Below are 26,274 nucleotides of genomic sequence, written 5' to 3'. Positions count from 1 at the left end.
TCCTGACGTCGGGAGGCAGGAGTAGCAGCAGCAGCGGCAGCTCTAATAGTGATGTGCAAGCTAGGAAAGAACATCAGAAGGCCTGTGTAATGTTCTAATGTACAGAAGTTATGGTTAAATGTGTGGCAGAAACTGGACTCTGGGTATGTTTTTCCTATCCCAGTAAATGTGGTTGAATGTGTATAATTTTAGAAGATCTGTGCGTACATGTGTGTGTGTGTGTGCAAATATAATAGATAATATATATTTTTGAGTGCCTGTGTGTAATACATATATGGCATATATGCATATAGAATTAAATAGTATATTTAGATGTTCAATAATAGTAAATATCTTGAATCTCTTTGAGGCTGTCCATCAATCCAATGGTTGAACTCTAAAATTGCCAATTCACACAATCTCTATTTGGCTTGGTTTGAGAATCAGTGGTAGAAGTCATTTAGTCATGGAATTCACTGAGTGGTTTTGGTCTAATTACTGTCTATTAATCCAAAGTACCTTAAAATGTTTTGAAAGAGATATACCGCCTATATTACATGCTGAAATGTTTCACAGAAGCCTTCTCAGTTGTATTTGGATCATAAAAACTTTCTTTATAGAGAAATATATAACTATATATATATATCTATATATCTAACAATTTGTAGAGTTTGTACTTTATTTATTTATTATTGAATTTATATGCTATAATTTATATTTATAGAAACTGTGGCATTGTCTATTGCTGTCTTTAGGTCAGTATTTAGGGAAATATAGCTATGACACTTTTAATGATCTCTTTTTATTATTTCTCACATGCAGCAGTGGGTTGCTCCTGGTTCGGCCCAGTTCTTAGAATGCGTAGTACCGGTGGTGGAAGCCTGCACCTACCCGCCCAGAATGCTTTTGCGCATGGGCAGAAGCGTCTCATAAGTCCACATATGAATCAGTAGTAAAGGGCTATAGAACCCACTGCACATGCTGGTGGGATGAATTCTTGGAATAGTGTAAAGCTTTATTCTGACTGTTAGAAGTCAGTTCCATATTTTGTTTGGGTCCATATATAATAATAAGTCATAATATAATTTGTTTGGGTTTTGCTTACAATAATAAGCTATTTCATATTGCATTTTCTTTAATAAGCCGCAGTCAAAGCAACTTTGGAGTACCACCATATGTGAACTTTGCCTTTCACATAATTTTATCTATCAAGGTATAATCCTGTTTTACACAGGAATTAAAATTAAAGAATCTATTACCGTGGTGGCAAACCTTTTTTAGTTCGTGCACCAAAAGTGTGTGTGTGTGTGTGTGTGCTAGCATGTGTGCATGTGCCCACACCTCTTCCCTCCCCTCCATGCATGTGCACACCCCCTGCGCTTCCCCTGCGCATGTGTACAATTATCCCCACGCATTCTCACTGAAGCCTGTGACGTAAAAAACAGCCAAACGGGCAGACCAGAAGTTCAGAAAAATGTACTTCTCGTTTGCCGTTGTGCTGTTTTTGCACTCTGGAAGGGTCAGGGAAGCTTTCTTAAGCCCCGGAATGCAAAAAAACAGCATAACGGGCAAAACGGAAGTTCAGAAAATGCATTTCCAGTTTGCTGTTGAGCTGTTTTTTCAATCTGAGACTTCAGGGAAGCTTCCCTGAAGCCTCCAGAGGGCAAACCGGCCTTTCGCAAGGCTGAAAATCAGGTGGCCAGCATGCAGCTGACATAGGGCAATGCCTTGTGTGCCCTCCGATATGGCTCCGCATGCGACCTGTGGCATGCATGCCATAGATTTGCCATCAAGGCTCTACTACCTTCTTTGATAATTGATTCTTATGATTAGAAAGGTTTTCCTAATATTTAATATGAACTGATTTTAGGCCAGTGCTGTGAGAACAGATTTTAACTTTCTTCAGGTTAAAAGTGCGATCATATACCTTTCCTGATATTTCATCTAATCCAATTTGTATTCTTGTTGTTGTTTCAGTCCTACCAGAATTTCTGACCACACTGAAAAATATTTGAGAATGAGATCAACTCCTAACTAATTAGAAAATCTTTATCGGATTAAGAAGGATAAATTTTTAAATGTTTGTTTCAGTGAAATTATTTCTGGTTGGCATGATGGCTGTAATATTGTACCTCATACAGCAGCGTCTATATCTTTATATAAATGATTTATTTATTTTATTTGTTGAACATATGTCTTGTCTTTTTTCCAGGAGCAACATATAGCTTACAAAGAGAAATCCATCTGTCCTGTGAGCTAGATTGCGATTGGCTCTAAGTCACCACTAAGTTTCCATAACTAAGAGTAGACTTAAACCTAGACCTTACTATTCCTACTTCAGTCTCTTAAATACTATTTCAAACATTGATTCCTGGTGGTTCCATTTGAATTTCCACTTTAGGACCGTGTCCAGGCTACCCATAGAATATACTTTCCATAGGATTAAATTTTCAACTATCTTGAATCTTATTCTTTCTAGGATCCTGCTGAATTTCAGTTATATAAAGATCTTTCTGCCATTCAATAAGACCTTCTATCATATTGACTTCATGAGTCCTGCTTGGGACCAACATACCATCAGCTTTTTCATGGCTCAGAAACGTTTTACACTTTATAATAATTGTTCTTATAATGATGCTATTTGTTCAGCTGACTATGAGATGGTGCCAATTACTCATTCTTCTCACAATGCACTTTTGGAATACCTTTGCCTTCCATGGAAACTTTTTGTCTCTTTTCTTTGATGGGCAGGATTCACCAATAAGACTATTGATCTTTATTTGTTCTTATTTCCATTGGACTTACAGTGGGATACAAATTTAAGTTTGGCTCAAATAAAAAAATGCTGGTTGATGATGTCACATAAGTTATTTAGAACTTCTTTGCAAAGTTGCTTAAAGTTTTTAGGTTATTGGAATTAATCCACTCAGGTCACCTCAGAGAGCCATTGTTCATATAAATAAACAGAGTAACATCATTCTTTGTCCGTGATGCAACTGACCTTGCAAATTTTAGGACATATATATTCAGCATTTTTGTAGCAAAACATCCTGTCCGGGAAGATAACAAAACCTCCATACATCTAAACAAATCAGTCACATGTAAAAATATATGTACGATAACTCTATCATTGTTAGATCTGGCATTGCAGTCCAGCAATGAGCCAGTGCATATATTTCTGCATGTCAGAATTAAATCAGGATCCCTGTTGCAAACTTTTCTCCATCCTTAGAAGGAACTCTCTATGTTTTTTAAAAATTCACTTCTCTTTTGTCTCAAGATCATTTTGAATTTTCTTTCTGTCTTATAGAGTATTAACGTCAATTGGGATCATCTACTAATTATATAAATCCCTCCTATTTCTTCATCCAACTCATTAACATTAATAAAAATAGTCCAGGGCTAGGCTTTGTGGTATCCATGTCTTACCTCCATATGAGAAATGAAAATTCAGTTTCAAGAATGATTTTAAATAACCGGTAGCTCCATATTACAGATGTGTGAATCAGCTGATACTTGCTAATCAAACGGCCACAGAGTAGCTGATGCATTCTTTGCTAGTAAAGATACATTTATTTCTACTGCTACCTGGTAAAAAAATAAATTAGTGTTGAAAGTTTTGTTCTTAGTAAATCCACACTTTCAGTATTTTCCAAATTATTTTCAAGTCTCTTAACATTAATTGCTTTAAAATCAAAATCTTCCTAGGTATCAGGCTGGCTGGTCTGCAGTTCCTTTTTTTCTATAAGGAGACTGCTTTCCTTCTTTTAGTCATCTGTTATTTCACCTGGTTTAGAGAGTTTTGGCCAGATCTTCAGCAATTTCCTTTTGTTCCCTAGGATGCAATCCATCTGGCCCTGGAGATTTGAACTCATTCAAGGTCAGTATCTGGCTAATATTTCTCACAAGCTTGAACTGGAAACCTGTTCGTTCCTTCCTCGGCTTCTTCATAATTCCCTGGTGGAACACATGACTGAGCTAAAATAGTAATTGAATAGTTCTGCTTTTGTTATCTGTTATCATTTGCCATCTTCAGTTAGCAGCTGGCGTACTATTTTTCCCTCTTTCTTTTATTTTAAACATACCCAAAGAATCTTTTTTTTGTTATTCATGAGATCATTTACTAATTCAGCTTATTGTGAGCTTTTGCTTTCCTGATACATTCTCTGCAAATTTTGGCTACCTATATGTAGTATTCTTTAGTGATCTAGTAGCTTTCTGTCCTTTTTTCCTTTAAATGCCACTTATCACATGTCTCGGTTGTTGTAGAATGAAAACAGCTCACTTACTTTTGCTAAGGGTGTATCATTACAAGAGAGTTCCACCTTGTCAGCAGCTTGGTGCTCAGGGGAATAAGTTGGGTTCAGTTTGCTGGCACCCTTATTTTCAGTTCATTACCAACAGAATACATCCCATGCAGGCAATTAAGGTCATGTGAAGGAGGAACCCTCAAGAATCAGTGATCTCACGGCTCCAATTGTCTGGTGCAGGACGGCCTCTTCCCATCCAGCCAATGGGCTCTGAAACTCTGTGGCTCTTAGGGTGTAATTGACGATCTCATTTTTAAATTAGAAGATAATATTATAAATTAGACAAGAAAATATTAACTTTGTGGAAAACTGTCCACCAGTGTACCAGCGGGGTAGGTGAACATTCCCATTGGTAAGGAAAGATTTTAAATAGGGAGAACTTCAGGCAACAACCTTTCCTCCTATTTGCAAATGAGGCGAGGGAACATGTGACTGCAGAGCCAGTTAAATAGGAAACTGTATTCTTATATGTATGTATCTCTCTGCATGCATGTGTTTGTATGTATATACAGTAGTACCTCTAGATACGAGCTGCTCCACATGCGTGTATTCCAAGTTACGAGCTGAGACGCGAGCAAAATTTCTGTTCGACACCCGAGCTCAAATTCGTGATACGAGCCGTGGTGCAAGAATTCCATTTTTTCCAGTTATCTCAGGGCGAAAAGCCAAATCTAAATGCATTGGTTCGAGATACGAATTGATCGACATACGAGGTCGGCTCTGGCACGAATTAAACTCGTATGTCAAGGTACCACTGTATAGAGAAATCTGCATTGAGAAGCATTCTGGGAGATTGTTTCCTTTCCCTGACCAATAAATATGAATTTTCTCATTCCATTGATTGCTTTCCTTGAGATTTGACTCTCTTGTAAACACAGGAGCAGTGCTGATCTAAGTATATTTATTCTGAACGAAGATCCAATTTAGATTTAGATAGACAAGATTTAACAGGGATATATCTTAAGTACGTGTCTATAGAAACAAAAACTTAATTATGATAGAGAACATCAGATGGAAGAAACATTCCAGTTTTCCAAATAGGATGTTTGAAGTGGTGAATCTCACTTGTTTGCATCTATAAAACCCTAGTTCCATTTAAAAAACATTCACATCTGCTAACACCCTTAAGAGGAAGGAGAAAAAGCTATTTAGATTTTATCATCTAGTCAGGACTCCAACCAGGAGAAGAGCCCTGCACTCTTCATAGCTCTCAGCTGAAGAAAGCTGTCAGCCCTCATGTACGTGACAGCTCCTGACCTCTATTATGCATGAATTCTCATTTTTAGAGTGCTACACTTCTGCCTCTGGGGCCTGGAAATCAGGTGATTTCCAGAACTAGTATGGCAAAAGTTCTAGTAGTAAAGTCAAAATTAAGCAATGCAAAACTGAACAGAATGCCAAACATACTGAGAGCAGTAATTGGTGGTAGTCTTTCCCACTGGTAGATCACAGTAGGTGGTAGAAAAAAGGAAAGCACAGAAAGAATATCTGCTGGTTGTGCTACTGAGAAACAGCAAAAGTAGGCTTTACAACATTTGGTAGATTTTTACCAAATGTCTACTTTGCTGTAGACATGATAATAGTAGAATAAGAATTGTTATTGAATTTTACTGTTTTCCCCCCTTCTGTTAGGTTATATTTTTTTCAGTTTTTAATAAATATTCTTAATAAATATTCCTATTTCGTTTTGATTATTTTTAATTCCCTTTGTTTTCCCCAAATTCCCAATGTCTTTGGTAAAGTTGGCTACCCCTTAAGCGAACCTAAAATGAAACATTGAGCTTTTCCCATCGTAATCAATTCCTTGCTAGATTTTATGAACCAGCCCTCGGTCCCATCTGGGAAAAACAGGAGCCATTGTCGACTAACCATGAAATATCAGGTGCCAACAGTTTCTAAAATTTCCATTTTGGTATGCTGTTAATTAATTTGGAACTTGAAGCATGCAAAGCTTCAAAATGATAAATGTCAGATATATGAACTATTAGTGTTGAACAATTACACAGAAGATAAAATTCCTTGAACCTCGTATAGAATTTGTGATTCTTAAAGTAACAGTGATAGTTTGCCAGTTTTGGAATTGATGTCTTTTGCTCTGTTAGTTCACATTGTACTTGCTATTTTCTTCCACATTCACCACCAACTGGCTTTAATTTTGATTGTCTAAAGCTAGCTTTCCTGGCCTTTAAGATAATGTTAGGAATCTGTAGGAATGGAAAGTTATATACTGGAAAGAAGCATAAAACATTCCTTCAAATGTCATTGGGAAATATATATGGCACTGTCCCACATAGTGAAGCCGTTTAATCCATAGCCAGAATGGTTTATTCCTTTATTTAAAATCTTTTATGTTTGATTATTGAATATAATTGAGAAATACAGTCTCCGAGGTATTGAAGGCAAACCAGTTATACTTGGGAACAGATGTAAAAGAGAAATAACTTTTTGTTTGGTTTTTTTTTTTAGAAAGAATAAATGATTGCTAAGGTAAATGAATTAATGGATCTGGCTAAAGGCCAGCATTTCCTCTAATTAGGATGTTCCTCTAAATAGGAATGTTATCTTTTTTTCTTCCTCTGCAGGGAAAAGTAGAAGTAGAGGCTGGGAAAGAAGGAATGAAGTTTGAAGCTGGTGCTTTCTCTTACTATGGAGTGATGGCTCTCACAGCCTCACCAGGTAATTTTTCACCACCTCCATCTGAAACTGCTGTTAAGAGAGATGATGGCATACTACACTGCTCAAAAAAGTAAAGGGAACACTCAAGTAACACGTCCTAGATCTGAATGAATGAAATATAATCATTGAATACTTTGTTCTGTACAAAGTTGAATGTGCACAACAGCATGTGAAGTTGATGGTCAATCAGTGTTGCTTCCTAAGTGGACAGTTTGATTGTGTTGTTTAAGTGTTCCCTTTATGATTTTGAGCAGTGTATATTAGCTTAAGTCACTCAACCTGGAAGAAACTTCTTAAACTTTTTAAACTAAATCATATGAATTAATATTTATTGGCAAGAAAATAGCATAGTATCCAGAAGTGCTATTTTAGTGAAAATCAGAAAATAAAATAATTGCTTCTGCTACAAAGATTCTTACAGAGTTACACCCAGTTATCTTTTTCATAGCAGATTGAAAGATAGAATCTTATTTAGCTGATGTTTGCAAATAAATAAATAAACAAACAAACAAACAAATGCCAGTCTTATTCAACAAGGATCAAAATTGTTCAGCAATAATAATTTTGATCCTCTCACTTCTAGTAGATTTTTTAAAACCTAAATTTTGGGGAGTCATGGAGAGAGTATGTTATCAATTCATAGCAATTCCTCTATCACAAGGATTATTTATATCACTTTCTGTATTTAAGTACAGTTTTCTACCTGTATCCCTGTACACATGTTGGGGAGGCATAAGAGACTGTTTTTATCCTGAAGTATTCTGGTATAGCTGTTTCAGTGGAGAAAGACATTATAGTCTTGCAGTTGGTTAAGATAAACCTATAGAGATTTATTTTTTAAATCTTTTTAGAGCTAGATTTCCAGCTCTCCAATGAGACACAACACAATTTATTTTTGTTATATCAGATCAGGAATAAATGACAACTTGGGTCAAGCTCTGATTTTTCTCTTTGGCTTCATCTTGTGCTATTGTTTTATTGGGAAACCATTCTTGGTGCTTTTGTTAGCCATATGTTCGGTTTTAGAAGTACAGTGTTCCCTCGATTTTCGCGGGGGATGCGTTCCGAGACCACCCGCGAAAGTCGAATTTCCGCAAAGTAGAGATGCGGAAGTAAATACACCATTTTTGGCTAAGACTTAAGACTTTAAACCCCCAAATTACCATTTCCCATTCCCTTAACAACAATTTACTTACCATTTTTACTGGTACTCACCATTGAATAAGACACATAGTGATCCTGATATTTATAAACATAATTATTTATTAACAATAATTAATTTTTTTGTTATTTATTTGCAAAAATTATTAGTTTGGCGATGACATATGATGTCATCGGGCGGGAAAAACCGTGGTATAGGAAAAAAACCCGTGAAGTATTTTTTAATTAATATTTTTTGAAAAACCGTGGTATAGGCTATTTGTGAAGTTCAAACCCGCGAAAATCGAGGGAACACTGTATTTGTTAGCACATATTGGCATTGTCCTGTTCTCCTACTTTTCTTTGAATACCTACTTTTGAAGGAACAAATTCCTTTTCCAGATACTTGATCACTTCCTTTGTTGGACTGACTCCTCTTCTTTTACAGCAAGAAGGTGAAAGAAATTGCATGTTGGATTTCTGTATGGGTTGATTTTATGGAAGTAACACTCTCCCCTCCCTGTCTTCCTCCCTGTCTCCCTCCCTCTCCCTCCCTCCTCTATCTTTCTCATTTGCTACAATAACTTCCTTCAAGCTGGCTTGCCTTCATTTACCTTCATTTCTGTTATAATTTAGAATTCCTGGATTAGGATTAAAAGAGTATGTAGGTGCCTCACTTGTTGACAGCAAAAATTATACAGAAATAACACTATTTTGTATTTGAAAAAAGATAGCAAAATGATTTCTTACATTTTTTGCCAGGCTTGGTTTTTTATGGCCTGTTTGAATAAGAGCTGAGCTGTGATTATTACTTGTATTATAACACAAATACAAAATGCATATGTTTATGTTTATGGGGCAGATACTTCCTTTAAACAGCTTATGATGATATCTTTTGTTGCATATCTCTAATGTCTGTTGTTAGTAAGATTATTCTAAATATATTAACAACTGTATTTTCCAATTCAGAGAATTTTGAACTAAAAAAAGTAACTAAGAAAAAAGCATGTATTGCTTGACATCTGATTTCCTAAATGTTATTATGTTTTATTTTCCAATCAGTTTTTAATTGTTCTCTTTATGTCTTTCACTTATATTTGAATTGTACTTGATTTCTTCACCATGACAAAACTGATTATTTCTTTAAAGATATTAATAAATTCTCTGATTTTAGTCTCATCTCTTTTCCCATTCTCTAGTTCCTTTATCCTTGTCTCGTACCTTTGTTGTCAGCAGAACAGATATACTAGCCCCAGGCAGTCCAGGTAAATATGCTTGCTTCTTTTGTACCTCTGTTGTAAATTGCACTTACCCTGTAACTAATTAGCAACAGTTTTATCTACTGCATAGCATCTTTTTTAAAAAGAAAGGGTTTGGGTCCAACCCGGTGGGTGGGGTGCCTTGAATTTTTATTTTTGATTGGATAATAACAATGGATATTAAAACAAAAAGGAATTGTGTCTTAACATTTGTTGGAACACAGAAACGTCTACCATTTTCTTTAAAAATATCGCCAAGAACTAACCATATTTTTGAAATACAAGTTATTCTATTGCTATGGATTAGTGTAAACTCCTATATATGAGAATATAATATTAATTCTTCTAAAAGCTCTAGGAAGAGTAGGAAATTGACTCCACGCAGTCTTGTACTCAGTGGTGTTTTTCCATGTGGAACGAAGCAAGAAAAATGAGACGAGTCATTTAAAACCATCTATATGTTGTCCCTTTTAGGTAATTTCATTCAGAAGATGTCATGGATGAACTGCTATATTCCTTGAACCAGATTGCAGTCTATCACAGTCTCTAGTTTGCACACCTGATGAGGATCATAGCAGTTTCATTTGCAAGCATTGTCAATACCAATGAACTGAAAATGTAGTAAATTTAATTATTTTGCTGCTATGTGTACTATTTATACGAAAGGCCATAGCTCAATGGTAGAGCTCATGTAGGAGAATATAGTTCAGTCCAATCTAGGTGGGGCTAGAAAATTTCCTGCCTGAAATTCTAAAATACCTAAATAGTGGCAGGTCTGAGCTAGATCAATCAATAGTCTCAGTCTATGTAAACTGTTAAATATGTATTGAAGCAATGTAAATAGTTGAATCTGTGTGAGCGCCTCTGATTGGCTAAGACGTTGACAGTTAGGTTTCGGCGGGAAGTCAAAAAGTATAAAAGGAGCATCTGGCTCTGTGTAAAACCAGTCGCGTTCCTTGCTGAAGTCACTTTCCAATAAGAGCTGAATGAAATAAAGGAACCTTTTGAAACAAGCTGCTTCAGACCTTTCACTGGCGACATTGGACGGTCGAACCTACGATCCCTACCATGGACAACCTGCCTGTCGGAAGAGCTCCTGACTTCTTCGACCCAGAAAAATCCACATGGGACAACTACATATCAAAATTCGATATATTCCTAGAAGCTGCGGGCATGAAGGACGCCGACAGCGACAGGAAGAGAGCCATTTTCCTAAATTATTGCGGCTCCGAAATACTGTATACGATCTCGCCCAGACGCTGACAGACCCATTGCCGGCAAACTCCGTGACTTGGGACACCTTGAAGACCAAGCTCGCCGCCCATTTCAAACCTACCAAGCCGGCCATCGTTTTCCGGCATCAATTCTCCAGAATGAGCCAGCTCGACACCGAATCTATAAACCAATACGCGACCCGTCATAAACAATATACTTTATTTATTTATTTATTTATTTATTTATTTATTATTTGGATTTGTATGCCGCCCCTCTCCGAAGACTTATATTAGTTTGGGTGGGCAAACCTCTTTCATTGCCCAGGTTATTAATTTTAATATATTGTTTCCACTCTATTTCTCTCTTCTCCAATATTTCTTAGCTTCTTGAACTGTTTTCAGCCACTTCCTTGCCTTCTTCCTGTTTCAGTCATGAAGCCCTTAGCCTTCATGAATTTAAATTCACGTAGCTTGTCAATTATCTTAAGTTACCCTCAGTCTGTCCCATGAACTGATGTTGGTTTTTGGATTTCAATTACATTCTTCATATTTTTCTTTTTCCCTCAGCTGAAAATAAGTCACCACCTCGTTCTTGTGGCTTAAATCATTCAGATTCTCTTAATAGAGGAGATCGCATTGATGCCGTGACACCAGCAATAGGGAATAGCAACAATCAGTTGAACTCCTCATTTCTTCAAGTATATGTTCCAGATTACTCGGTCAGAGCAATCTCAGATATTCAATACGTCAAGGTATGAAGGGGGGGAGGGGGGGGAGGATCTTCTATCTTTATTGTAGACTGGGAATATAGTTTGTCTAAACTCTTAAATTGTCAATTAGTTCTGTTGAAAGAGAGGAACAGCATGAGTCTGCAGCATGATCATTGGGCCTTGAAGCAATAGATGAACCTGCAGCATCACTGGTTCTAGAATTGGAGCAGAAAAAAATTATTCTGCCTTGAATATATTATATATATTGTATTCCCTTTGAAGCCCTACATGGCATTGGGCCAGAATACATCCGGAACCGCTTTCTACCGCACAAATCCCAGCGGCCGATAAGGTCCCACAGAGTTGGCCTTCCCCAGGTCCCGTCAACCAAACAATGCCGTTTGGCAGGCCCCAGGGGAAGAGCCTTCTCTGTGGCGGCCCCGGCCCTCTGGAATCAACTCCCCCCAGAGATTAGAACGGCCCCCACCCTCCTTGTCTTTCGCAAATTATTCAAGACCCACCTTTGTCGCCAGGCATGGGGGAGTTAGGATATTCCTTCCCCTAGGCCATTACAAGTTATGTATGGTATGTTTGTGTGTATGTTTGGTTTTTATAATAAGGGTTTTTAGTTGTTTTATTAAATTGGATTGTTACATGTTGTTTTTTATCATTGCTGTTAGCCGCCCCGAGTATGCGGAGAGGGGCGGCATACAAATCCAATAAATAATAATACAGTGATCTCTCGATTAGCGCGGGGGTTACGTTCCAAGACCTCCCGCGCTAACCGATTTCCGCGTTATACTGGATGCGGAAGTAAAACCACCATCTGCGCATGTGCGCCATTTTTTTCATGGCCGCACATGCGCAGATGGTGGAGTTTGCGTGTGGGCGGCGGGGAAGACCAAGGGAAGATTCCTTCAGCCGCCCAACAGCTGATCTGCTCCGCAGCGCGGAAGCAGCGAGGAGCCGAAGATGGGGTAAAGGCAAAGGGGAAACCCCATCTTCGGCTCCTTGCTGCTGCCGCGCTGCGGAGCGGATCAGGTGTTGGGCGGCTGAAGGAACCTTCCCTTGGTCTTCCCGCCAGATCACTTGCCGCTTGCCGCTTGCCAGTCCACGCCCCCCTGGATGAGCGGCCCCGCATGGCCCCAGCGCCGGACTCCGTTGCCGAACGCCGAAACCGGAAGGGGCGAGGTGGGGGAGAACGGGAGGCTCAGCATCCCGTCAGTCGCAGCGCTGGCTGTCAACTTTTCTTTTTAGCACTGGGGAGGCAAGTCAGCTCCTGCCCAGTTTTAAAAAGAAAAGTTGACAGCCAGCGCTGCGGCTGACGGAATGCTGAGCCTCCCGTTCTCCCCCACCTCGCCCCTTCCGGTTTCGGCGGTTTCGCAGCGCTGGCTGTCAACTTTTCTTTTTAGCACTGGGGAGGCAAGTCAGCTCCTGCCCAGTTTTAAAAAGAAAAGTTGACAGCCAGCGATTGTTCCGCTGCCGCCAGCATGGCCTGGCTGGCAGCGGAAGATGTAACCTTCGCAACCTCGGAGAGCTTCCTGGGCATGAAAGCTCACGAAAACCAGGAAGCTCTCTGAGGTTGCGAAGGAGCCCACGATCACTCGGCTGCAAGCGGGAGGAAGGCGAATCCCACGGGGCTGGGCTCGGTTATCCCCTCGGCTCTCCTCCTACCAGCCCCGCCGCGGAAGGCTCCATTCTGTTCCCTGAATGGAGACCGCCGGCCGCTCAATCGGGTGGCAGGAAAGCAAATGTCACGGGGCTGGGCTCGGCTCCCCCAGCCCCGCCGCGGAACGCTCCATTCTGTTCCTTGCCGGCCCGATTGAGCGGCCGGCGGTCTCCATTCAGGGAACAGAATGGAGCCTTCCGCGGCGGGGCTGGTAGGAGGGGAGCCGGGGGGATAACCGAGCCCAGCCCCGTGGGATTCGCCTTCCTCCCGCTTGCAGCCGAGTGATCCTGGGCTCCTTCGCAACCTCAGAGAGCTTCCTGGTTTTCGTGAGCTTTCATGCCCAGGAAGCTCTCCGAGGTTGTGAAGAAGCCCAGGATCACTCGGCTGCCGGCGGCAGGAAAACGAATGTCACGGGGCTGGGCTCGTCTCCCCCCCCATAGCAGCCCCGCCGCGGAACGCTCCATTCTGTTCCCTGCCGGCCCGATTGAGCAGCCGGCGGTCTCCATTCAGGGAACAGAATGGAGCCTTCCGCGGCGGGGCTGGGGGAGCCGAGCCCAGCCCCGTGACATTCGCTTTCCTGCCACCCGTAGCCGAGTGATCCTGGGCTCCTTCGCAACCTCGGAGAGCTTCCTGGGCATGAAAGCTCACGAAAACCAGGAAGCTCTCTGAGGTTGCGAAGGAGCCCACGATCACTCGGCTGCGGGTGGCAGGAAAGCGAATGTCACGGGGCTGGGCTCGGCTCCCCCAGCCCCGCCGCAGAAGGCTCCATTCTGTTCCCTGCCGGCCCGATTGAGCGGCCGGCGGTCTCCATTCAGGGAACAGAATAAAAAAAAATTTATTTTTTAATATTTTATTTTTTTAAATAATATTTTTTGAAAAACCGCGTTGCAGCGTTTCGCGCTAATCGAGAACGCGCAAGTCGAGGGACCACTGTAATGATAATTCTAAATGATCCTAAATTGCTTTGGAATTCAAAATTTGTGGAACAGATACTATGTTGTTTATTTTCAAAAAAGGCAAGTTATGATGTATGAATCTCTTAATGCTAACAGCAGTAGGAGTATCATTATTAGCCTTTTGTAAGCTCCTTAAAACCCACCTCTGTCGTCAGGCATGGGGGAATTGACATGTTCCCTCCCCCTAGGCTTATAAAATTTATGCACGGTATGCTAGTATGTATGATTGGTTTTAATTTGGGGTGTTGTTTTTTTAAAATTAACTTAAATATTAGATTTGTTTTACATTGTATTGTTATTGCTGTGAGCCACCCCGAGTCTGCGGAGAGGGGCGGCATACAAATCTGATTAAACTTAAACTTATTAATTACCGACTTCTCTTTTTTTTGGTATCTTTTAATGTGCTGATATAGATCTCAAGACAGCAATACCAAAATGCCCTAATGGCATCTCGAATGGATAAAACACCTCAGTCCTCGGACAGTGAAACCACTAAAATAGAACTGACTCTTACAGAACTGCATGACGGTTTGCCGGATGAGATGGCAAATCTACTGAACGAACAGAACTGTGTAACTCACAACAAGTCCAACCACAGTATGCATAATGAAGGTACCATTTAGGAATTGTCACACGACGTTCGTCCTCTTTCTCTGCTTTCCATCTTTGTCCCCGGTTCATCAGGACCAGTCCTCCTTCCTTTGCCTTCTCTCCAACTATGACCACCATTAATACGTGCTTATATCCAGTGCTCTGAGACCAAAGACATCCTGGGAGCAGAAGACAATACTGGGACGAAATGGGAGCTCTGATAATGAGAGCACAGAAGGAAAGGAAAGAAAAAAGCAGCAAACACCTAAGCAAAACTTGGCAATGATAAGCCATCTATTTGGGACATATGGCAACGTTATTCCAAGTGGAGCAGAATCAGGTCTATTTTATCCGGTTATATTGGTAATCCTTTCAAATATAAGCTGAAAAGTGAAACCAGCTGTGGTTTATTTTTTTCAAGCAATATCATGAATCTTTAAAAAAAAAAAATTGCAGTGGTAAATATTACAGGATATTTATTCCCAGTTAAACTCTACTGTATTGTTTGTGACTTTGTTCCATGATCCCATCTTTCATTTAATGTTTTTTCCCCTTAAGTAAAATGACAAAGTATCGTCATTTGTAGAATGTATTGGTTGGGGAAAAATGTGAATGATCCTTTAAGAACATCACACAGATTGCTCCTGAGACTGGACAAAAGTGGTCCCTTAATCCTTCTGAGGTCTGCATGAGGACATGTCATTTAAGAGGCCGTATTTTTGAGTCCAGGAATAGTGGACTATGTGGACACCATATGAAAAAAGGAGGATTTGTGTCCTGGAAAATTGCACATAGTATTTTATTTATTTGGGAGATAAGTGGTGATTTTTGCTGCTTCTCCTTTGCTGAGTGCATGTCTAAACTTTGGAGTATTTTCAGAATCTATGTATTGTCAGTCATGCCACCCTTTACTTCCAACAAAGAACTTGTTGTAAAAGGTATATTAAGAGAGCTGACTTTTTTTGTTATTTAAAAATGCTGCTATGCTGATAGCCAAAGTCAATCCTCCCAAAGGCTCTGTTCTTAGAAGATTCATGCCCATGTAGATGCTGCTGGCCCAGCCTGTTCTCTTAGATTTTAAAATTCCTTTTAAGATAAAGTCAGTATGTGTTAGAGGTGTCTAGGCTAGAAGGCAGGAAGAAGGGAAATGGGATATGTTTCAACAACTGGGAGAGAAATTGTATTTTTCCACACATTCCTTCTTTAGAAGTTCTCTTTTTAACCTCCAGTTCTTAATCAGCTGTTCAGAATTTTTTTTAAAGAACTCTTGGTCCTGAAAAATGAAAAGGCAAATTACTTTAGGATGTTCCCTGAAAAACGTGGTCCACCTCAGGAAGTTGCAATTTATTTTGTGGCATCCGGGGAGCATTCCACAAGGAATAAAAGGTTCTATTCTGCAGAATAGCATTCAGGGGTAACCTCCAGTGTGTGTTAGCTATGATGACCTCCTGAGTTTTAATTATTTCCCCCCCCCTTTTCATGCTGGAACCCTGAATTTACAGGGATACTTTGCAGATGTGTTGGCTATTTGCAGATGTGAGATGGACCTTATGTAAATTCTCTCTGGCTCTGCTTGTGCAAATATGTTAACCCCAAACAGTTGTGTGCCTAAATGAAATTTATTTTATTTTAGTTGTGGTTCTTATTTTGCAGTTTAATCTGCAAATATGAAAGAGCTGTTTTTTTCATTGTTGACCACAAGACTTTTTGAGTTCCCATGAAGCACAATGCAGATTTCTCCATTACAGTATGCCATTGAGTAGGATTGACAGTTTGAAACTTTCCTTTTATTAGTATAATATTTTAACCTATTAATTTTTTTTAAGGCTTGTCATGAAATGCAGACAAACTTCTTTAGAAGCTGCAAATGCTATGCCCTTGCATATTGAATTCAAACGTAATGTGCTGTTGAAAAATGATGCATTATAATTTGGCCTGTTATGACAAAGATAGATTCTTAACTGCTTTTGTTTGTATTTCATGTACCTCTTTTCATATTTTGTTCCCCATAACACATACTGTATTGTTCAAATTGATTATATCCAAATGATTATGCTGGTTTGTCATGAAAAGATTTTCTAGAACTTCCTAAATATTTTAAAGGTGTATATCAATCTTTTGTAATTATTTCAAATCAGTATATATAGTTGAATGACTAAGTATTTCAGTCCAGAACCTAGATTTTAAGAGTGACCTCCTTTCCTTAAAAAAAAATGGAGCATGGCAGAATAGTAGCAGGCCATGTGTATTATTTAGGCTTCCCAGCCAATGGCAAGCTAAAGGTGCTCTCAGTTCAAAAGAAGAGGTAATGTTTTAGAAGTTGACATCTTTATAGCTACTCTGTCAATATCTGCATCACAGTTGGACTTTAGTTTCTGATGAGTGGTCTCCTTTCCTGTTCAAACTTTGAGATTTCATCATGTATTAAAATGTAATGTCTAAAATTAACATCCACTGGATTATATGAATTTACTTTAAGAATATTACTGAATTTACTTAAATTCTGCTTTTCATGTATTATGGCAATCATTTTATCCATTTTTTAAACTCTCCAAATATATTTTGGCAAGTAATGTGACTTTCAGTCACTTTAGAATGTAATGTTTGGAGCCTTTCCCATTCCAATACCACAAGGCATGGAAAATTTGAAATCTGAGTCTTCAGATTTTTACAGAAATCTTCCTGGTCTCTTTGTCCCAGCTGCTCATGTTGTTTTCACTGTTTTTTCTTCATCTGCGATGGTCATTAAGCTTTTGTATATGTGTTACAGAAATATAGTCCTTTGAACCATGTTTGTTTTTTCTTACCCTAGTTTTGCACTTATTAATATGAATGCCTTATATCTTTTAGGATAAATACATTGCTAAGTCTTCATAAAGTGATAATTATTTCTTGACAAGGTAAGATCTCAGAGACCAATGTAAAGATTTCATTCGGGGTTGGAGTTGGCCCCAAGGGTTTCCTCTCTAAACTTGCATATTGTGGCTACAGATTTGCAAAGTTTCACTGATCTTAACCAGCCACCTAAATGCACAGCTTTGAACATTTGGGCTGTTTAAGCATTTATCATCCAATTATGGCTGAAAATTAGGACTATGCAATTGAAGAATGAAGTGCAGTACTGTAAATCAAATTATATACTTTTGCATAATTAGTTTCCAAAATATTTTGTATGCGTTCTCTTAAGTGTTGTGGTAACTAAAATTAGATAGTTAATTTCCAATTCCATGTGAAATATGTCAGCATGTATGAAAGCAAGGAACAATATAACCTAAGTATTAAATCCTCTATTTTTTTTTGATACATAAGCATTAATCATCTGCTTTCCCCAGCCCATATACTCCAATTCCCCTGCCTTTTAACCTTTATAAAAATGAAATACAGCACCATCTTACACCCCTCTGGCATGTGAAGAAATGGTACTTGAGCATAACATTTCTTTTTTTCATTTTCTTCATGTACGATTGTTCTACCAAGTCTTGCACAGAAATTTTCTATCTTTGTGTCAGGAATCAGTTCTGTAGTTTTGTGGTAATATGGTGGATAATATTCCGGGCCAATTTTTTTACTGTTCTGGCATCCTTAGGAAACAGGTATTATAGTACCCAGCAATAAAAATATTAATTGATCTAATGGTCACTAAGACATTTTTTCTCTTCTTTGATGCTCTAATGTGATCTTTCTGGTCATATTATATTCCCCTGTATAATGACTAGATGCTCTGGAGACCTGTTTGAAGTTGTAGTGATGGCTGTTCCATGTAGTAAACCGTAGATACACAAGCTTCAGCTACATGGTTATGGCTGCTTGTAGCAATAAATTCCTTCATATATATAAGCAGTTCTGTAATTTTGAGTAATTTTCACATGGTGGTTTTGTGTGAATTGTTCAAGACAGCCCAGAGATCACTTTGTCAATTAACAGATGGAATTCCACAAAGTAATTAACATTATGTTTTATGCTCAGGGCTAATAAGACAAAAGCAATATTGCTAGATCCACCATGGAGACACGTGTATGCCTTGTTCCTCAGATAAATGTAATAAAGAATTCTTAGAAAGGGTCTCAGAAACATTAAACTCTTAATATAAGATAGCTATAATTAGGTCAGCATGTCAAAATGACTGTACATTTCCAACAAGTGATGTGTATTTTGATATGGCAACAATGCAACTGGCAAGCAAGCAAGGCTTTAATTCAATTTTCAGACATTTAATAATAATAATAATAATTTATTAGATTTGTATGCCGCCCCTCTCCAAGGACTCAATTTACTAAATTGACAGAGCGATGGTTATGTTGATGGCCTGAACAAAGTTTGAGTGCTTGGACTTTCTCAATTGAGACCAGACAGCACTTGAACAAGAAGGCACATTCATGCATTATTTCTAAGGTCCAGTTAGAATCATTCTTACATCTCCTGTGTGAAAATCTCTAGTTAATCTGTGCTTTGTATTTGGGGATCAGATTAGCTGGCTTTTAGCAAATACTTGCTTTTAAGCCAAAATGATCTTATTTTAACTACCAGAATACAGCCCCTCCATTTTACTACAGAAGAAAAAACACATCCATAAATGAAAGTATATTTGTTACAGCCCTTGTATTCTTTACAGCATTTCCTGTAATCTTTATAATATGGCATCTTCGTGATAACAAGAAATGGGGGGAGGGAGCAATTTTGCAGCATTGAACACAGTCAATAATTCCTTATTTTACCTCCTTTGGATTATGTACCACGAGATGCATCATAACCTCTACTGCTTCCTCTGGGACCTATCCCCAAGAGTCTTTGCCACATGTAGCTATGCAGATGAAACTAGTTTAGAATAGGGTGAATTTGCTGGTTAGCGTTCATTTCCTTTCTGCAATGTGTGTAAATTGTTATCGCAATAGGCAACCAATTGAGATCTACATGCTTGTTGCATCCTTTTCCTAACGTACTTCTTGCAGTTAGCATTATTTTCACAGAAGTGCCTGTCTAGCTGCTGTAGTAATGCTGCAATAGCGTATCCTTTTTATAAAGTGAGTGATACTAAACCATCTTCTAGTTAATCCTAGAATAAATGTGTAGACTGAATATTACAGCAATAAGCCTTGAACTCAAAAGATGGGAGAATGAATACAGGGTTAAAATAATTAATCTTATAAATGTATGAGGTGCTAGAAAGTGCTTGAGCTGCTTGATTTTTTGCTGTCTCTCACCTGACCTTAGAAATTGTCTAATTTTGCTTACAAATCAGTGAGTTGTGCATGGTTGGACATCTAGGTTAGTTCATGGATGAAGAAGGGAAAATGTGTATTTTTTGATGGGTATCTGTAGCACATTTGTGCTATTATTAATAACTAAAGGCACAACGGGAGGCTAGGATTTGTTACTGAAACAGTAGATATTGTACAGGGGGTTCCTAAGAACTGTTCCATTATTTATGATGTACATTTCTTCCAATTATTTTTACTGTTTCATACATTGACATTTCATTGTTATTGTCATTTCTCTTGGCTTGATCCTACCACTGTATTTACATTTCTTAACTGGCTGTAGTGTTTCTAAATAACTTGTTTGTGGATTTGGAGGAATTGATGAAAGAACAATCACAGTACGATTTTCAAGATTAGGAATTAAACTGGTATTGTAAGGGAGGTGACAATAAAGGAGAATACCATACTTCATGTTTAGGCTTAGAGCTCTTAATTCCATACTTCATTTTTTTCACAGAGGTTTATCTGGATCTCTACAGAATGTTCTTTCTCAAAAATATTTGTACTGCATGATCTAGAACAGCACTCCCAAACTTTTGGACAAGTTCTGTGGGGAGATTCTGTGGGGACATGGTTTCACACAGTTCCTGCATCTCATTGGGCATGGATGGGACTTCACTTGTTTATGCAGCCCGGTTTGTGATGCACCATGGACCAGTGCCAGTCCGTAGTCCATGGGTTGGGGACCTCTGAACTACAATACAGTAGCTACACTTAAGGTTATAAGTTTAAACTTAACTGCATCTCAGGAGAAGCTTTCCATCGCAGTTAGAATCTCTTTCTCCCCCATAAAAGTTGCACAGAATTGTATATTTATACATATGTAGCACAGTATATCAAAAGTATAAAGTTCCAGTTTTCATTACTGTAGATTGTCAACCATGCTTTGGTAAGAATTCAAAGGTTCCTCACAAAATTTATTACTGTACTCCATAATATCTATACTTTTTCTAGGTTTGTTGTTAATGTTGCATATCTATGCATCCACACTCTCTTAAGTGGGATATCCCTAGTATTATTCCATATTATGTTTATATTTTTGAAAAATCACAAGTGGAATGGACACATTCCATAATCTGCAATCCCAGTGGAGTGTACCATTACTCAGTGGTGGTGACAATTTATTCTATTTATTTTGAACTTGGTTTATTTGTATATTTTGCAATTTCATTGAAAAGCAGTTTACTTCTGTTAGATAAATGCATTTTTCCTGTTGATCTTTCTTTGTTTTAAGTGGCTCCTTCCCATTCCATGCATCATCTTTAGTTAATAAGAGAACAAGATGGTAATTTTCTAAAAGTAGCTTCCAGGGAGAATGGAAGACTTCTTCCAAAGGAATGTTTGACTTCCGAAAGTCTTTGGTCAGGATTTGACTTGGTTGTTCATGAATGGTTACTTGCAGTCTTGTTAATGGTCACAGTCACCAGCTAGAAAAGGAGAGAACATTATGCTGGTATTTGTTTTCAAGTAGAAGCAAAACATTGTCTCTTTTTTTTAAAAAAAAAAAATCTTTTGAATGAAATGAAGAACTAGCCAGCCTTCCAATTTTCCTTCCCTCCTGGTGTGATATTCTTATATCTAGTATTCATGGAAGATTTGTATGTCCAATTAATCCCATTGTTATGGTATTATATACTGAATAAGATGATTATGTAATTTTTCTTTCTATTAGACATATAGATTTATTTTTAATCTAGATAAAATGGCTGCACTATTCATCTAAATATAAATCTATCTAGAGAATATTAATCATACACTTTAGTTGTTTCTATGCATATTAGAGATTTTTTAAGACACCAAAAACAAGCCAGTCATCCCTCAACATTAGTAGGATGCCACACTCAAATAAAATAACCAAATATTAAATTATCTGAGTGGATAGCCAAAGTAAAGAAGTATTCATACTGCCAAAATTGCCTTTTTATACCATTCTTATTAAGCCTTCCACCCCTCCGAACATAAGGAAACTGAAATTCAGATTATGATTTTGACAATTCAATAGAATTCTGCCTAATCATCTTTAAATAGTCTCTACAATGTATTTTATTTAATTTGCTATCTTCACAATTTTGTGGGGGTAAATTAAAATGTGTTTGAATGTGAATGGCTCATATCTCTAGCTACATAGGGATTTAAATACACCTCACCCACACCATTTCCAGTGCTTATAGTGGCTTTAACAGAAGAGCTGCTGGCTGAATTTGTCCTGCAAGTAGGAGCCCTTTAAACAGATTTTGTTTCCTGATTTCCCCCAAAAGAAAGTGAAAATTAATATAGTATGAGTTTCCTGGAGAAATAAAAGTATACGATGCTTAGTGAAAACTACTCAAAATATTAAAATATATGCCTAATATACCTAGATTGCTTTCCACTGCTTTCTCCATGTGACTAAGATGGCATGGTGACATGTCAATCATTTCTGTACTAGTGGAATAAAGCAGAACTACAACAAATCAGTTAGGTGCAATGACCATTTTTGCTGCGGCTGTTTTCAGGACAACCAAAATGCCTTAGACACCGGGACCAGCATCCAGATTTATTGGGGAAATCTAGAAGTTAATTATATTTAAGACCAGAACAAACAATGGGCTATGTTTGGACTTACATGAATTAGTCTCCATTGCCACAATTGGATTCTTTCTTCTGTGTTTCCTCCAATCTGCTCTGGAGGATCTAAATTGTTCTGCTATTTGTGATACTACGGCAACAAATCCCACCTTCCAACATTCCACCAACGTTTTTGATCATCTTCTTTCTTATCGAAGTGTTGAGGACAAGTTTGAAGGGGTGCTTGAAATGCTTGCTACCACTGCAAATAATATCTTTTAGAAATAGAAGTAGTAGTTGAACTGACTACTTACCACCAGAGCAGTTAAAAGCTCTCTTTCCAAATTAAGAGAAGATGGCTGCAACCTGGGGAGATTATGGATGGAGCAACTAAGAGCTGGTTCACAAAGGCAGAAATTCACAATAACACAGAATAGGAATGCAACAGGTTAAGTGTGGGTTGTTGGAACTCTTAAGAAAATCTTGATCTGTTGCCTATGGGCAGCCTCTTCCAATTCTGATTGCACTGATAATAGGCAGCTTATTATGATGTAGGTAGTCATCTCTGTTCCAAGATTAGCCTCTGGATGGAATCCAAATTGCCCACCATTGCTATTGCAGAATGCAATGAAGTATAGTAATGGGAACCGAATATCCCAGAATTGTTCCACATTTCATGAAACATCCGTACTTTTCATAATGGTTATTATCCCTGGATGAGATGTTAATTCACATAAACTTGCTTGGAACACTTTTGTTAGCCAGTCTAACACTGATGACTTTACCTTTTTATTTATTTTTTAACTTTCAGAAACAAATGAAAGCTGCTTATGAATATCATATTTTTTTTATTTGCAGATCTGTCAGAGCGGTACCAGCTTATCCTGCTGATTTGCAATTCAGTGTGTTTAATAATGGAATATAATTACCATTAAATGATTCAAAATAAAAAAAAATGCAGTATTTTAAAATAGGGCCTCCTTTTCTTTCTTCTATACACCAATGGCACAGAATGGTGACAGATACGTTTACACTCCAGGAAACGGCTTATTTGTATGAAAAAGAAACCCAGGCAGCCTTGGACTAGAGAGTAATTATCAGGAAATGTGCTTTAATTTAAAAGCCTGAACTAATTCATAGGACAACAAGCCAGGCCCTCGGAGCCTTTCACAAATATTATGAAGCTGACCTTCATTGAGTCTCATTCTCGGAATGGAGGTAAAAACAGAGCGGCCCAACAAGGACATCCTGTTGAAGGCATTCTGTTTTGTGAAGGCTCTGGAACCATTTGATGCCACATAGTGAGCCGAGTGGCTGCTAGCTGAAAAAAAAAAGAATCTCACTCTGACACAGAGCTAAAGTTTTAGCAATAATAAGGTGATGAAAAGAGGCGCAAATAAAACTTCTTTTTCGAAAGGTTGTAATTGTCTTCGTCTGGACTATATGAGCAGTTGTTTTCTTTGAGGTCATGCAGGCATTCAAAACCACCTCTTCTTTTCCTTCTCCCATTAAAATTGAGCGTAAAAAGTATCGATCTCTTCAGTAGAAATAATCAGGGCAAAGAATAAGCACACGGCGGCCTAAGGATCCATTTTAGAAGGTTCTAGAACACAGGCCCCACATGCCTCCATCAGAGTGATAAAAGCTTTCAAATTTCAGCCACAGAAAACTACCTATCAGACATCCCAAAACAGGTGGCATATCATTTCATAAATCATAACGTATAAAAATGGGTAAAAGCTGGAAAGCAGTAGAGTAAAGGCAGAGGACCGCACTCGACCGGATGAACGGAACCCTGAAAATACTCCCATTTTTACACATTCAGGATTGAGGACTGAGGAGAAAGAGAGAGAGAGAGAATCCCTCCTAAAAGGTCAAATAACTATAGCTGCTGTGATCACTGCAGGTCACGGAAACCTTCCTGTCAGAGGCTATTTTAATGAAATGAACCGGTAGAGAATTAAAAAATGCACAAACAACCCTTCCTTTTTATGTGTGTCTGTGTGGGGATGCATTTGGGCTACCTATATGTGGTCTTAATTCAGCCAGCACATTCTTTGTATATTTGGAACAGGTCTGCAAGGAATAAGCTTGCTAAAGATAAAGGACTCCTGATTAGATTTCGTTTGCTTGCTTATTATTCCCCACTTGGGGGGAATCAGTTCCTGCCAATTCCTGCTATAGCCACATTTTAAATGAAAGTATTTTCTATTCTTCCTCTTCTTCCTCTTCCTCTTCTTCTTCCTCATCATCATCCTCATCATGGCAATGTGTAATCTCTTGGGGTGTTTGAGGGAAGAGATTGGGTGGTTTAATCTCACTAACAGATCGGGTGAGCTGATGTCGTTTGTCGGAATCTTTGAAGTCCACTGAAGTGCGATTACGGGTCGCCATTGGGGATTCAGTCTCATTGATGTCCACATGGGTGTGCTCCACGGTTGACTCGTGTGGCATCTGCAATGGAAAAGAGAATCTTTCCCTCAGTGCTCCGAGAAGTTAGGACAGAGTGGGCTGCTAAAGTGGAACGGTGACGTGTGCTAAACCCATGGCTCTGAGTGCTAGCGGGGTCCAGCACAATTCAATCAATCAATCAAAAAGCCAATGCAATCCTAAGATGCATCAACAGGGGAATACACTCCAAGACCAGGGAAGTCTTAATACCACTCTACTATGCCCTGGTCAGACCACACCTGGGATACTGTGTTCAGTTCTGGTCACCATACTTCAAAAAAGACATTGAAACTCTGGATAAGGGGCAGAAAAGAGCAACCAAAATGATCAGGGGTCTAGAAACCAAGACTTACGAAGAGAAACTGCGGGAACTGGGCATGGATAGCCTAGAGAAAAGGAGGGCCAGAGCGGACATGATAGCAGTTTACAGGTATATGAGGGGTTGCCACAGAGAGGAGGGGGCCACTCTATTCTCCAGGGCACTGGAGGGCCGGATGAGGAACAACGGCTGGAAGCTGACCAAGGAAAGATTCAACCTGGAAATAAGGAAGAACTTCCTGACGGTCAGAACGATCAACCAGTGGAACAACCTACCAGCGGACGCTGTGAACTCCAATACTCTGGACATTTTAAAGAGGAAATTGGACTGCCATTTGGCTGGGATGCTATAGGGTTCCTGCTTAGGCAGGGGGTTGGACTTGATGACCCGCATGGTCCCTTCCAACTCTAACAATAAATAAATTAATAAATTGTGCTACCGCACCTGGGCAGATTGCGAAATCACGCGCTGATATGCAGGGGCGCCCACGGCGCACGTTCCACCTTAGTAGCCCACCTCTGAGTTAGGTGACTCATTAGCTACATTATGTGCAGATACTAACATAGATTTTCATCTCTATATAAGACTACATAAAGAAGCTTACAACAGCAAAAACAATGCATTAAAACAAACAAATGCAATAACATTGTATTAAGCTGCTTACATTTTGCCAAACTACAATATATCACAAAACAGGGCACAATCTGCCTCTCCTGCAGAGGGATTTGTCATCCTAGAGTGGTGAATATTTACTGACATAACAAAAATGAAAGAGTAGTTAAGTGAGGAACACTTTGTATAGGTAAACCTGCAATTTTTCCTTAACCAATTCATTACCAATATTGTTTACAAATTATTCCATTGTCCTAAAAGTGATGTGGATGTAGATCTTACATATATTATGTAACTTCTTTGTTTAATATGAAATAGTCAAATATAGATGCATTCAGGTTCAAATCCATGTGTCATTTTTCAGAACTGCTCCTTAAAAGCAGGATTTCAAACCTTATCACTAATCAAACCTGATTAATTTATTTTAATTTAATTTATTTCTATGCTGCCCAACTCCTGAAGGACTCTGGGTGGCTTACATTATAAAAAATGATTAGCCTCATTTTTCTTTTGTTGTATGCAACATCAATGCTACCCTACCTGATACATTAGGCTACATCTCTTTTCTCTTGAGAATGCCCTA

At 38.7% G+C, this 26,274-nt stretch overlaps 2 protein-coding genes across 10 annotated transcripts in view; one reads left to right on the top strand and one right to left on the bottom strand.

The window, feature by feature from the left end:
• CNNM2 (cyclin and CBS domain divalent metal cation transport mediator 2) overlaps nt 1–17,294 on the top strand; it is a 119,680-nt gene extending 102,386 nt beyond the window's left edge. Inside the window, exons 5-8 of the mRNA XM_070752769.1 lie at nt 6,872–6,965; nt 9,305–9,370; nt 11,146–11,330; nt 14,327–17,294. Of these exons, the coding sequence (XP_070608870.1) occupies nt 6,872–6,965; nt 9,305–9,370; nt 11,146–11,330; nt 14,327–14,536 (555 nt within the window). The 3' untranslated portion in view covers nt 14,537–17,294. The remainder of the gene's footprint in view (nt 1–6,871; nt 6,966–9,304; nt 9,371–11,145; nt 11,331–14,326) is intronic.
• A 3,597-nt stretch (nt 17,295–20,891) lies between these two features.
• Nucleotides 20,892–26,274, bottom strand: part of NT5C2 (5'-nucleotidase, cytosolic II) — a 78,784-nt gene continuing 73,401 nt past the window's right edge. For 5 of the 9 annotated variants that reach the window (XM_070752779.1, XM_070752773.1, XM_070752771.1 and 2 more), the window contains one exon: nt 23,141–24,763. In XM_070752779.1, the coding sequence (XP_070608880.1) occupies nt 24,518–24,763 (246 nt within the window). In that variant the 3' untranslated portion in view covers nt 23,141–24,517. Of the gene's footprint in view, nt 21,190–23,140; nt 24,764–26,274 lie in introns of those variants that run through there. The other 4 variants (XM_070752770.1, XM_070752777.1, XM_070752772.1 and 1 more) reach the window with 1 other exon arrangement.

Source organism: Erythrolamprus reginae, chromosome 5, assembly GCF_031021105.1.
Source record: "Erythrolamprus reginae isolate rEryReg1 chromosome 5, rEryReg1.hap1, whole genome shotgun sequence".
Classification (NCBI taxonomy): domain Eukaryota; kingdom Metazoa; phylum Chordata; class Lepidosauria; order Squamata; family Dipsadidae; genus Erythrolamprus; species Erythrolamprus reginae.
This window is presented reverse-complemented; position numbering and strand designations above follow the sequence as displayed.